General features: G+C 47.4%; 1 protein-coding gene across 4 annotated transcripts in view; it reads left to right on the forward strand.

The window, feature by feature from the left end:
• The window catches only part of ACAP3 (ArfGAP with coiled-coil, ankyrin repeat and PH domains 3), a 167750-nt gene that overhangs the window by 58556 nt on the left and 94705 nt on the right, over positions 1-14489 (forward strand). For all 4 annotated transcript variants that reach the window (XM_034753170.1, XM_034753171.1, XM_034753172.1 and 1 more), the window contains exon 2: positions 13242-13299. In XM_034753170.1, the coding sequence (XP_034609061.1) occupies positions 13242-13299 (58 nt within the window). The remainder of the gene's footprint in view (positions 1-13241; positions 13300-14489) is intronic.

Here is a 14489-nt window from a genome sequence, read left to right on the forward strand (position 1 = left end):
GACGAACTGTTCTCACTCCTACTGAAGTCAGTGGAAGTCATTATGTTGAGTTTATTGGGAGCTGGATTCGGCTCTAAGGTCCAGATCCTCAGTGGAAGTTAGGAGCCTACATGCCTTGGAGGATCTGGGCCTAGTGCCTCCTACTGGCATCCATGAGCAGGAGCAGTCCCTGAGCATGCAGAGTTGGCCATCCAAAAGAGAAACTCCTGAAATTAACGACCACTTTTGGAAACGTGAGACTCAGGGGCAGATTTTCAGATGCAGGAGGTACACAATTGCACGGCGAATGTGAACAACTATCGAGATAGCGGCTGCAAATAAAGTAGCTTTGCATGGAAATGTGCCTTAATTAGCCATTCGCTTGGGCAGTCGCACAGTTTTCATGCATTTGTGCATCTAGCTAGTGTGAAAATCTGGCCCTTCATCTCTCTGTACCTTGGTTTCTCTGTCTGTAAAACGAAGAATAATGATCAAATAGACGTCCCAGTGGGATGCGAGGTTTAACTGAGCATTGCTTGTGAAATGCTTTGACAGCCTCAGATGAAAATGATTGTTATTAAAGCAACATAATTTTGTAGAGTATTTTATGCCATTTCAAATCTCTTGCTCTTGTAAGTCCCAGAGGTAACCAAGCATTTTTAAAACGTGGTTTTACTTCTTATTATATACCATTTCCTCCAGTCTTCACTGCATGCAATATGTGGGGCACGTGTGTCTAAGACACCCAATTAACAGGGGAATGTCAATCCAAACGATGATCATTATTCCACCATGAACTAAAAAGGTGCTGACATGGCACTCTAGGAAATGTATGTTGATCCCTTCATGCCTAAACTGTTGAATAATATTGTAATACTTAATGCTAAGACTTATTCATTTAATACTGATTATACCATACAACCTTGCTTTCCTGTAGTGCCTGTTACCTGAGGATCTCCAAGAACTTTACAAACATGAATCATTTAGTTCATTAACTTATTAGTTAAGTCTCACGCTACTCCTGTGAAGCGGATGTCTATCATTTTAGCAATGGGGAAGCTAAGGCTCAGAGATGATTGTTGGTGATTGCCATTGTTATGACAGGTTCTTTAGTTCTGGCTCGTTGGTCCTGGCTGGCATGCATCTCCCTACATTTGTAAGCCTGCCACTTCAGCCTGCATACTCGGACAAGTTGCAGGCAAATTGTGACTAATTCTAATCGCTGCATGTTGCTAAATGAGGTCCAGTTGGGTCACGATGCCTTCTGATACATAATGAAAGAATTTGAATGTTGTTTCACATCACCGCTGTATAATCCTATTATCATCCTCCATCTGTATTGCCCTACTGCGTCGATCCAATCCAAGCTCCAATGTGCTGGCCATTGTACTAATGTGGAAAAACACAGTATTTGCCTTAAAGAGTTTCCAATTTAACACAAGACACAAGTGAGGTAGGATTAGCCCCACATTCTTTGAAAAGGTTTAATTCCACTATCTGAAGATAAGGAACATAGATTAAGAGCCAAGACCATTCAATTATATTTCCAAACAGCAACTCTGCTTCCCGCACCAACAGAATACTAGTGAGCTAGTGGTTTTGTTTTCCTTTTACCTCCCCAAGAATGGCTGACGGGATGGTTCTGGAGACTTTGGCCTGATGACACTAGCAGTGGAAGTAGCACTAGTATCTGCTTTACAGACCTCTTGCTATGGGGAGGGACCAAACTCTACTACTCAAAAAATTCCTTTTGATTTCAGAACCATTTGGTCATAGTGGGAATAAAAAGTTTTCCTTTCCCATGCTATTAAGGAAAGGATCTATGATGTATGGAGGGTCCACAAAAGGGTTAATGAGTTTGCGTTAGGTGCTACCTGATGGTGACTCACCTTTGGGTTTACCAACCAGTCCCAGGAGTGTGTGCTTGGGTGAGGTCACCTCTGGAATTTAGTGTCAAGACTGTAGCAATTTTCAGACCTTTTGTGGCCTGTATTTTGTTTTCAGTTTTGTTTTGCCTCTTTTCACCCCCTCCCCCCAAATGTCATGTGTTTAAGCGATTTGGTCATGAAGACCTGCAGAACTACATGATTTTGCATGTTATGGCCAAGGCGCCAATTTAGATCCAAAAAATGGATTATTTGGCTTGAAGGAGCTTTTTGAATTTCATTAGGGATGTTTTACCCACCTTGCTTTAGTCTTCTTGGTAGAGAGTTTGTGTGGGTGGAATCTGCGAAGCCAGCTCTGCATCGGAGCTCTTCAGCATAGATCGTCCCTTGGCTATTCCTCCAGAATTCATTCTCTCAATCAAAACAAGTAGTCATTGTTCTCATTTGCCTCTGCACCCTGAAATATAATTGATACCAACACAACAGAAGATTAGAAATCCCAGCAATCCAAGGGTAGCAGCCAAGTCAAGTAACATCAGCCCATCCTTGAGATGCTGCAGGATAAATGACAAGCTGTGGTGTTTATTTCTGAGTCTCGGCAATGATCATGGAGCTGGGATGCTAGTTTAGAGAAACTCCGGGGGCCTTTCAGAAGTTGCTGCCTTGTCAGTCAATGGCCAGCGTCCAAGGGCAGAGTGAGTGAGCGGGTGAGCAATGCTTAGCGTAGGTTGGGATCCCACTCAGTCAGCGGTCCCAGGATGGTGCTTGAAACGCATCCTGGGGCACGTTGACTACCATATAGCTCAGGTAATGTCTGCTAACTTTTCATTACTCACGGAGTTACCTTACCGGTGTGCTCCCATCCATGCCATGCAATGGTTTGGCTCTTTAACTGCTCTTACCAGTGCAATCAGGTCAGATGCAGTAAGGGCTGGAGGATGAAGCCACCAACGCCGCTGGGTTTCAGGGATAGCTCATTAGGCACAGCACAAGCCAGACATAGCATCGCACAACTCTACCAAGGCACCTCAGCGCTGACTCACAGTACCCCCTGCCAGCCAAATCCTACCTCCACTTGCTTTGCCCGTGCACCCCCAATGCTTCCATGCGACACCACTTGAAAATCCAGTCTCAGGCTCACCTACATAGCTCTGCTGATTGACCTCAATGTGGCCCTGTGGCACCTCCTGCTGCTCTAGTCTTGGGTTCATCTGCTGATGCACCTTAACACTGACCTGGTGCAGCCTGTCAGTCCTGGCAAACTTTTCTAGTTTCTTATTCTTTTGTGCCATGGAGAAGTGTCTACTCAGCACCTTGCTAAAACCACCTAACTGCAGTAAAACCAAGTCCCCAGAGAGGAAAAGGCCAGTGCATTCACTCCATCCCCCAGATCTACACGGTTTAACGGTATTCCTCTTCTGCCTGGGATTTTAAAATGCTTGTGGGGACCACAACTTTCTCAGAGGCGGGGGATGCTTCTCCATGGCTTCCCCTAGGCCTCAGCCTGAAGCAAAATCCAGATTCCGAACACCCTTGGAGTTGGGGACAGTTCTAGTTTCGCTGAATGAAACTGCATCTCTTCTCTCTATTCGGGAGGCCTGTATTTCGCACTGCGCAAGCTGCCGCTGGACGGGCTATTTTCTCTTCTCTCATGACGGAAATAGCCTGAGGCCTGGAAGAGCTTTAGGAGGAGCATGGCATTGGGAAGCAAGCAGGGCACCTCGCCAGGAGATGACTGAACAGCTCTTAGCCACCGGATAATTAGGACCTTGCTTTTTGGGTCTCAGTGAAACAATTCACCTCCTCCTGTCCCGGTCACTTGTCTCTCTAGTTAGGTTCCTCCGACCACATGAATGTGTAGGATGCTGCACATTCTTTTTGACACATGACAGCTGCCACTGATGTCTGAGGACACCTGGCTGGGCTCAGAAGTATGGCACGCTCCCTCTGCATGGCAAGCACATAGGTGCCCCACAGATCATAGGAATGGCATGTGCTGCCTTTCTGTCTCGCTTTCTAACCGCTCAGATTCTGATCTCAGCAGCGCTGCAGTGACGCCGTTGATCTCAGTGGCGTCATCCCAGGCTCACAGTACATTTGTATAACTGAGATCAGAATCTCATTTATAGTCTATAATGTGCCGGATTCTCTGCTCTTGTCACTCTATTGATCTCAACAGAGAGGATGAAATCAGCAGAGAATTTGCCCCACGGCCTTTATTACTCACGAGGAGGGTGCCAAACAAACGTTCAGGCAAAACGTATTGTTTCCCCTCAAGCTATGGGCACAGCAAGCTGTGACACCACCACTGTGAGGATGGTAAAGCTATTCCAAGGGGAGAAGGCTGAAGGGCAGCTTGGAAGTTCCGAGTTTCTAGTATGTGGTTAAAATCCTTCGAGTTGATGTCTGCCGTTTAACAGCTGCTGCTGTTTCTTCGCTGCAGAGATAAACCCCTTCTTTCAGCCGGCTAGTCTATCCACCTCTCCCAGATGAGAAGAAACCGCATGGAAAAATTGAATCCGGATGGGCAATAAGGGGATGATGCATGAAGGCATGTGACTTCCAAGTCCAGAGAATAAAAATAGCAGAAAAATCTGCCGGAGAGCAGCCCTTTCATTATTTCTGTTTCTTGCACAGGCTCTGCCGTTGGCACAGACTGGCAGGCTGGCATTCCTACCGGGCTTCCATATGCACTGCCAGAAAGAGCCTGGCACCACATCGTTAAAGGAGGAAATAAGCCTCTTTTTTGGAAGCCGTTTCAAAGGCCTGGGGGACGGATCAATTATGGTCAGACCCCCGTGGCACCCTGTGGGGAGTGAAGAATCTGGGCTGGGATTGTGAGTCACCAGGACTTGGTTTCCTGCCCACTCATCGTGGGGGGAAGGGAGTCTTGATTCCCATCCTGATGTTAGAGCTGCTTCCAGGGGCCTGCTCAAGTTAGCTGTTGGGAGAACAAGCTTTGGAAAAGGACAGCCCAGCGCTTACCTCTAAGTCTGCTTGATGCCCTTGCGGTGCTGTGGTTGCCATGGCTCGGGAGACTGAAATCTCCATGACGATGCATTGGTACCACGGCAACCAGGCAAACTGATGTAACAGTATTTGATTTGGGTTAAAGAGCAGCCCATCCGAAGGCAGAAAGTACAGCCAGGTGAAATGTGGTACTTAGGCACGCTCATCCATCCTCCATTCTAATACACTTCTACCCCGATATAACGCAACCCGATATAACACGAATTAGGATAGAATGCGGTAAAGCAGTGCTCCGGGGGCGGGCGGGGCTGCATGCTCCGGTGGATCAAAGCAAGTTCGATATAACACAGTTTCACCTATAACAGGGTAAGATTTTTTGGCTCCCAAGGACAGCGTTATATCAGGGTAGAGGTGTATAACCTACCCATTCCCTTTCATAGCATATGGGAATAATTAATTATTTAATTATTAATTTGTTTCCCAAGGCATTCGTATGGGAAGTATTTGTGCTGGTGAAAAAATCTGTGGATAGTGAAAGGAGCAGATATAATAAGCCTATGGGTGCCAGTCTCTGATCCGGAAGAGTGGCTAGCCGATGCCAATTGTCTGCAAACACCCTCCTGGCTGAGATGAGGATTGGGACACACTGAAGAAGTAATGTGGGGAAACTGGCACCACTACTGTCCGCTATGTATTATCTGTTTTGTGGCTAAACAGAGAACTTCATTCTCCAGCAGCACTAAATTCATTCTTGCCAATAACCCATCCATCCAACGCTTCCTTTAAAACTCAGAAGACCACCTCAGCAGCATTCTTCAAGCTAGCCGTCTGGGGCAAGCAGGAAGGGTTTGTATCTGGTCCTCTCTGGCTAGCAGGACCCTAGCCAAGATCTATCAATAGCAGCACACCAGCTGTGACACTGCAGGAAGCCCAGGGTCATTGTGGATGTGGTCAGAATTCCAAAGAGGCGCCAAGATGGTAATTGACAAGTTTAGTTCAAATAAAACAGTGGGCTGGATTCAAATCTTCTTCAGTGACTTTCCAAATTGGACACAGCTCACTTTCCTCTTCCAACACAGCCTGGGCAACGCAGGCAGAGCAGAGCTGTATTTGCGGGAAGCAAAGGCCGATATTACAGCACTGTTTTGAGATCTTATTCTGAAAAAAATAAAATAGATTTACTATTCTTGGGCCCTTTGCTGGCGTCAAAGAAAATTACACTTGCCTGAAAAACAGCGGCAGCCAACTCCCTTGCTTTGCTTGGGGGCGAATGGCCTTCCAGGGAGATGGCTCCATCTGCCGAACTAAGTCAAGTCCCCAGGAGACCCTCTGAGCAAAGAATGGCTCCAGCAGGGAGAGTTTAACAAGCTCCTCAGGGAATAGGACCTGCACATAAAGGTCCGCTCTTTTCCGATTGGAGCCAGTGGGAGTTGAGGGAGCTCATACATGGCAGGGCTGGGCTGGATATTTGGAGAGGCACCTCTGTGCAATGCTGATGTGACACAGATTTGTTCTGTGGACATATCTAGACCACGGCATCAGTGTGATCTTACATCCAGAATCCCTTTTATTTACATTAATATAGACATTGATATTCGTACTTCCTTGGCTCTTAGATAGTGCGTTACAGCCATGGATCTCAGAGCCCTTTGCAAAGGATGATAAGATTCATTAACCTTTTTTTTGCAGAGCGGGGAAGCTGAGGCACATCACAGGTCAGTGGTAGGTGCAGGGAGAGAACCTGTGCCTAGAAGTGGTCTGGAGCATGGAAATAACGTTTGAGGAAGCAACCAGACCTTTGGCGTTTTATCTGCCAGGCACCTTTTGAGGTTCACCTATTACTACAAAGGCTGCTCAAGTTTGATTAGACATAGGACTGTGCTGTTAAATTCTGAATGCAGATTTCAAATCTCCCCCCCCCCCAAGTTTAGGGAGTTCAGATACAGGATCTTGGGTGGGCCCATTATAGGGATGGAGGCCAGCTGTGAAATCCAGATCTCGAGCCAAGTAATGATTATGAACCTGCCAACTCCCTCTAATTTGGGATACTTAGCTTTGGGTCCCTCTCTGTGATGGCAGGAAGAGGTCTATCTAGCTACCAAGGATGCAGGGAGAGACTCTGAAACTGGGGGTGGAGGAGCTGGAGGGAGTTTGGGCGAGGTATAGTAGTATCTGAAGTGCCCGACAGGTAGAACCCCTCATTTTGTCTGTCTGTACATATTTCCTCCTGCATTGTGGGAGCCAGCAGGACCTAGCCAACTGCATCTCAACTGCTAGGGGCACTTACATTGTCTCTATCCAGCTTTTCTGGATGAAAACTAGATCCCTGTAGCACATAATGGTGATGAATAACTCAGGGCACTTCCTCTGTGTTTGAAGTTTGGCTTGTGTCAGGAAGTAGATTTGTTTCGGGGGAGTGTCATTTTCTCTAAGCGATCAGTGACCAAGTACTCTCTGCGCAGCGCATCAGGGGAACTTCAATACCTCTTGCTGTTGCAGGGAGTGTGAGCACACCATGGCCCATGTAGGAATGCCGGGCACCCTGCTAAAAGAAACTAGACAAGGAAGGGAAAGAATATACTGGGCTCAGTACAATTCTGGTGCAAGAAGATGCAATGCCCTTGACTTCCATGGATTTATACCAGTTTATCCTAGGCCAGCATATGCCCCATCATGTCCAAAATGGCCGGGAAGGATATAATCAAACCACAAGACAGAAACAGTTTTGCATGAAAAGAGAGGATGCTGATAATATATGAGACTTTCTCTTGCTCGTAACAGCATGTGGTTTGGTGGGGGGATAATAAACTCAAATAAGGATGGTTATAAACATCAGGGGGGAGGGATAGCTCAGTGGTTTGAGCATTGGCCTGCTAAACCCAGATTGTGAGTTCAGCTCTTGAAGGGGCCACTTAGGGATCTGGGGCAAAATCAGTACTTGGTCCCGCTAGTGAAGGCAGGGGGCTGGACTCAATGACCTTTCAGGGTCCCTTCTAGGTCTATGAGATAGGTATATCTGTACATATTTTTTATTTTTATATATTTTATTACATCACAGTTCCCAAATATGCAGCTAATTTAGATTTAACAAGCCGGTTATGAGACGTTAAGTAACTAGACTCCTTAATTCTTAAAACAAATACGCATATTCTTTGAGGCTTCACAGCTATGCGAAAGATTTCTTTATGAAAACCACATTTATGGCAGATGGGGAAGGGCTGTATGTAACGGATTAAAAAATCTGGTTAAAAAACAACTATGTAAAAGATAAACAATCTGCCCCATAGTTGTCAAACCTCAGGAAATAAAGGCCAGCTCTTTGGCTAGTATAAGTCCGCTGAGCTCCGTGGAGTGAGGAACTGGATCTATTTTAAGGGAGGGATCGTTGTCTATCATTTAAAAGAGGTGGTTAGAAATCAAGGACTGTATTGTCAGCTGGCGTAGAGGGGACATCGCTCTGCTGAAGCTGGTAGAACTGCATTAATTTACACAACCAGAGGATTCCTTAGTTCTGTTGATTTCAGTGGACGTTCAGAGCCTCAGTAGATGTTAGGTGTGTAAGCTGCTTCATTGATTCCAATCTGAGTTTTTTTTAAAGACAGTCGTGCTCCACTGATTTACACCAATTGAAAACTGGGCCCCAGGACTCCTGGGTTCATTTCCTGGCTCCACCCTAAATTCTCAAGTCACGTAATCCGACGTTTTCCAGCTTGCCCTCTGCACTGGAATGGTTCAAGTGCTGGGGAGAGAAGGGGTCAAGGCAGGGAGGGTCCGACCGATCCAAGGCCCGAGAAGTTGGATGCAGTAGCAATGGGGGAGTGACTGGAGGGCTTCAAAGAAAGGGGTGATGTGAACAGAAGGACGGACGAGGCAAATGATCTTGGCGGCTGTATTTTGTATCGACTGGCGCGGGAGCAATGTGGGTGTGAAGGGGGCCCGGAGAGGAGAGTGTTCCCATAAGCAAGAAGGGAGGAGATGAGAGGTGAGAACAGAGAGTGAAGGTTGCATCTTAGAAATGTTGCGAAGGAAGAAACAGTGAGATTTGGTCACCCCCCAGAGCAGAAGGGGAAGGGGAATTCTCACTGGGTATTTAGCAAGCTTAACACAGAGCATAGCAGGATCCTCTGAGATGCTAGTTCAAATCCAACCACGGTCAGAGGAGACTGAAAAAGTCATTACTATATGCTAGCCCTTTAGTGGCCTATGTGACCAAGCTGACGGTCTCAGCCCCATTCTGAGCAACTTGATAGGGAGGTAGTATTGCTCAGTGAGTAGGGCACTTGCTCAGGAGTCAGGAAAGCTGGATTCTATTGCCACTGGCCTACTGTGTGACCTTGGTCTCTTCCACTCTCTGTGCCCCTCTTTCCCCTCCCACTCTTTTTCCTTGCCTAGACTGTAAACTCTTCAAGGCAGGGACTGCCTCTTATCAAGTGTCAGTACAATGCTTATCACATGGGGCCCCCAATCTCATCTGGTGCTCTCTAAGTGCTACCATTATCGAAATAATAACCACGTGTACAAATGCCCTACCACGGCTAGCACCTCAGCTGGCAAGCTGACCGCTCATTGTGCCTGGAGAATGAACTCCCAGTCCTTGCTGGGGTCTTTCCAGAACAGGTCTGAGGCGGACTGGAGGGAGTGGGGGGAGATGTGGGAAGCATTCACTGATGCTTCCCTTGCTGCTCCTCTTGTAGTGATGAATAGAAGCCTCTTATCTGAGTCTGTCACTCCAGAGCCTTCCGTCATTACCTAAACCCCTTGAAAAGAAAGGCAGGCATTCCCAGAATGCCTAGGGGGACCCAGATTGCTGGAGAGATGAGATGGGGCAACGTTATTTTCCTACTTGTAGATTTGTGAAGTGGAAGCTGGGGCAGAGCACAGACTCAGCATTCAGAGCCAGGGCGTCAACGCCCCAAACTCTCAGGCTGTTTAGATCCAGGGTGTCGGTTCAGCCCCTTGGGAGGCAATGACGGGAACTTGGATTCTGGGACGCGTCTGGGAGCTGCAGAGCAATTCTGCTGACTCATGTGGCACCTAAATCAGGTGGGTCTCATTAGCTCCCCCTGAAGAAGGCAAAAAGTGGGGGAAAGAAAGAAAGGAAATAGGGGGTGAGACAAGAGGTCTTGCGCAGAAAAATCTCTACAATTAGCGAGCTCCAGAGTGAGCCCAGGCTAAGCCTCCCTCAGCACGTGAGGAACCAGGTGATTCAGACGTCTGACAACATGCACTTAATATTCAGTCACAACAGGTCATGTGGTATGTCCCATGACTGTGTGAACTCCCCATGCGCTGAATACCCTAAGGCAATTAAAAACCTTTCACAAACCCTTCTAAAAGCACTGGTACATTGATTACGAGGAGATTACATTAAATAAACTAGTTTTTCCTCTCCCCCCCAGGGAAACAGCCCCACCACTTCCCATGACCCCTGTGAAACTCAACAAAGCAGCCACATAACCTGAAAGCCCAGGAATGGCAGATGGGACCTCCCCTGCCCCTCCCAGCATTGAGCAATAACATCATTGCAATTATATATGTCAGTAGCACCCAGAGGCCCCAATTGTGGATCAGGGCCCTGTACCCATCGTTAAAAAAAAGACAGTTCTTGCCACAAAGATCATACTGTGTTGGCATACAATGGGTGTGAACCCTCCTTCAAAGCAACTTTCTATGTAACATTCATTTTTTAAATTGCTTGCTCTTGGAGGATGGGTTTGGGGATTGCAATGACCTTACAGGATAGCTAAGAAATAGGGTTGGGATTTTCAAGCGGCCTAAGGGATTTATACACCCAGTCCCCCAGTAAAAATCAATGGGAATTCCCTATTTAAAAAAATCAACGGGAAATGGGATCCTGCCCCTCCCCCTGCCCTTGAAAATCTTAGCTCAGAGTTGGAGATAAATAAACGCTGTTTTGTTGGCTGTCATAAAGGATAGAAACTAACTGGGGTGGGGGAAGGGACACAGCACAACAGACCTCGACTGGCTCATGTAGTCTCCTCTTACAGTTAATAGAGAGGAAGGATGGTCCAGGGGTAAGGGGTGCTCCCCAGGAACTTGGGAAACTGCGTTCAGTTCCCTGCTCCGCCACAGACTTCCTGGGTGACCTTGGGCAAGTCACTAAGGCTATAGCTGCACTGCCAAGGAAAAAACATAGCGCTGAGTCTTCAAGCCTGTGTCAACCAACTCAGGCCGCGTGGCTAAAACCAGCAGTGTAGCCGTTCCTGTGTGGGCCAAAACCTGCTCAGGGTTTTTAGCCCCACATGGTGAGCCCAAGTCAGTTGACCCAGGCTCTGAGACTCGCTGCTGCGGGTTTTTCTTTGCAGTGTCGATGTCCCCTCAGTGTCTCGGCCCCCGATCTCTAAAATAGGGATATCAGTACCCATGCATACGCACACCTTCCAGGGATTTTAGCAGAATTTGAGGGTGCTCAGCACCTGTCAGAATTGGGCCCAATTATGTAATGTGACAGGACTGTGATAGGGACAGGCATAATGTGCCGGGAGGAGAGTTCACACAGTCACATGCTACATCACATGGCCGGTGTTGTCACTGAATATTAGGTTTACACTTGTAAGTTGTCTGAATCATCTGGCTCCTCACAGCACTCCAAGGGAGATTTCTGGTAGCTGTTGGGAGAGATGCTCTCTCCTGAAGCCTGACAGAACTGACGTGCGTGAGATTAGCGCCTGGCCTTCTATTTGATTTATTTCCTTTGTGGGGAGGGAGTCTCCGATCTCTGTTCCATTTGGATTACCCGGCGGGATGTCGGCCGACTTGTAGCAGTGTCAGATGGGGACTGCGTTCACCTGTAGAAGGTACTGTTCGTTTATTTCCCCTGGAAGAATGGTGAATGTGGAAAAGTGCTGAGTTTGCTCTGCTAGTTGTATTTCCTCTGAGAGAGAGAGAGAGAGAGATGGGCTGAATCACAACATCACATGACCTCTCAAGGTCCCTTCTAGTCCAATGTTTCTGTGACTCTATGATCAGAGCGAAACTCCCTTCCCAAACTCGGTGGAAGTTTGGATCTGGATCCAAATTTTATGACTTTGCCCTATCAATCATTTTTTATTTGTCCTTCCTGTTGTTAGCAATGTGTCCCTGGGCGGCTGTTCATCCGTTTAAAACAACAAGAGCCTTTAGAGAATAGATTTTGTTGCCTGATCTACTGAGGCCCTGGGGGTTTTCTCCTGGTTCCTTTTGGATTGTGTGCGTAACGTCCTTTGCTGTTTTAAAGCCACATGAATCGGTGCTACGCCGGCACATCCTTCCTCCACAGACCTTATACCTGGCACATGCCCATGGCTGGAATTTTTAAAAAGCCGAGCGTTAACACTTCCTGCTGTACACAGCAAACCCACAAGCGTGAGAGGGTTCATGCAATGGACTCTGGATTGCACGCGTTGGGACACAAAATTGCAGTGAGGTTTACCACATTTCCAGGTGCTTGTTGAAGGGAGTGGCTGCCCAGTTGTGGACAGGCTGTCCCAGCAAGTTGCTATCCATGGGAAAGTTTCTACCTTACTGCTCTTGCAGTTGGAGTTTTGCCTAAGAGAAAAGTGGATTTATCCCAAAGGTCTTGAGCTGGAAATGTCTTTTGCCAATGGGCTGGGCTGATGTCATTGGAATATGTCTCACAGTTGGGGGAAGCTAGAATCCTACTGGCCTTTTACTGTCACCAGCACCCAAGAACTGGAAAGAAAATAGACCCAATGGATCTCTCCTCCAGACACAGCCAAGGCACTAAGGGTAACACTCAGAGGTGTGTGAGAGTGAGTAGATTGAGATGGTAACAGGACCAAGATATGCCCACATTGGGCTAAAGGCTTGCTGGGGTTTAGAAGACGCAAGCCAACGTGTGGGTGTTCTTGAGAAATCATTACAGCCTCGGGTCTAGTTTCCCAAGGGCTCTACGCCGGAACAGTGAATGCTGGTTGCCAGTGGGCGGTGCGCCCGTTTACCCCAGCCATGTCGTTCATGCTGGTGTAACTTAACAGTTGCTCCCGATTTACATGGGTGTAAACAAGATCAGAATAAGACCCCGTGGGTGGTGGCTTTGCTGTACGTTGCCCTGGCACAAGACAGCCCAGCGACTTGCCAGTGACACGTATGGGGGGTTGTCAGCAATTTCCTCCCCCCTCCAATATTTTTCATCAGCCCAGGAGCAAAACCCATCCCAGATAATGTAGGATCCTCGGAATGGAATTCTCCCAAAATGTGCATCCTCCGCTTATACGACAGCCTCTGCGCAGGAAACCCCAGACTGGGTGGTGTGAACTTCCACCTCTCTCTTCTGCCTTTTGGAGTTCTTCTGGCCTTTGCCTTTCAAAGACTGTTCGGTTTCTCTGCCCATCATCCATGTTTAGGCAACCAGCTGATTTCCCCTTTTTGCTCTTCTGATTACAGGGCGACCATAGATGAAGTGGAAACAGATGTGGTGGAGATAGAAGCAAAGCTTGACAAGGTAAGATGGGGAAGCTGAGGGAGTGGCTTTGGGGGAGATGGCTGGGGTGAGTCTTTGGTTTAGGAACGTGGCCCCGCCAGCCTGTTCTGGGCACAGGGCCCCTGCTCAGGAAATCATTGGTGGATATGCTGGTTTAGTGTGTATGATCATGTCTTCCTGTACTGCCTGGCCCCAGACACTGCTGCGCAGACATAGACGAGTGAGTTGGTTGCTCCTTTTAGCACAAGTAGCTAGGGCTTGTTTCTGAAGAGCGGTCAGGAGAGTTCTACTTCTTTGTGCCTCTGTTTCTCCTTCCACTCTGTCTTTGGCTTGTCAACTTGGGCGGTAAAGCTCTGTGGGGGCAGGGGCGTTTCTCACTAGGTGTCTGCACAGCAACTAACACAACGTGGCTGTAGCCTCAGTTAAGACCTCTAGGCACCACAGTACAGTAATAGAAATAAAGGGGCAGTGGTCACTCTGTGATTGTGATGTCTGTAGGTATGCAGCCTGGGTTGGTTACAATAGCGCTCAGTATCTCAGAGCTGGGGTTCACAGAGGGGAGGATGTATGTGGAATTCAACTGGGAACGGTTTTAACAATATCGTGTCGAATCTGTTTCTATTGTGATAAAGTCTTAAAAACCATTTCCTATTATAACAAGCACCTTAAATAGTTCTCCTTTGGGGAAGATGTCTAGCCCATTGGTTAGATGAGGGTCAGGACTCCTGGGTTCTACTCCAGTCTCTGCCAGAGTCTCCCTGTGCAACTATAGCTTCGCTGCACCACCTTTCCTCGAGCAGCAAAATAAAGATAACACCTACCACACAGCGACTTTCTGAAGCTTAATTAATGTTTTTAAAGTGCTTTGAAGTTCTTGGATGAAAGGTGCTATAGACGTGCAAACTGTTATTATACTATAATGAAAATTGAGTATGTGTACACCACTGGCCTCTGCCGGATAGAATTAGAACTGAATTGAAGCCAGACTTCCTGAGTCCCAGGATGATATCTTAGCCCTGGTCTACACTGGGGGGGTGGGAATCGATCTAAGTTACGCAACTTCAGCTACGTGAATAACGTAGCTGAAGTCGACATACTTAGATTGACTTACTGTAGGGTGACCACACAGCAAATGTGAAAAATTGGGACAGGGTGGGGGGTAATAGGAGCCTATATAAGAAAAAGACTCAGAAATCGGGACTGTCCCTATA

Source organism: Trachemys scripta, chromosome 19 (genome assembly GCF_013100865.1).
Source record: "Trachemys scripta elegans isolate TJP31775 chromosome 19, CAS_Tse_1.0, whole genome shotgun sequence".
Classification (NCBI taxonomy): domain Eukaryota; kingdom Metazoa; phylum Chordata; order Testudines; family Emydidae; genus Trachemys; species Trachemys scripta.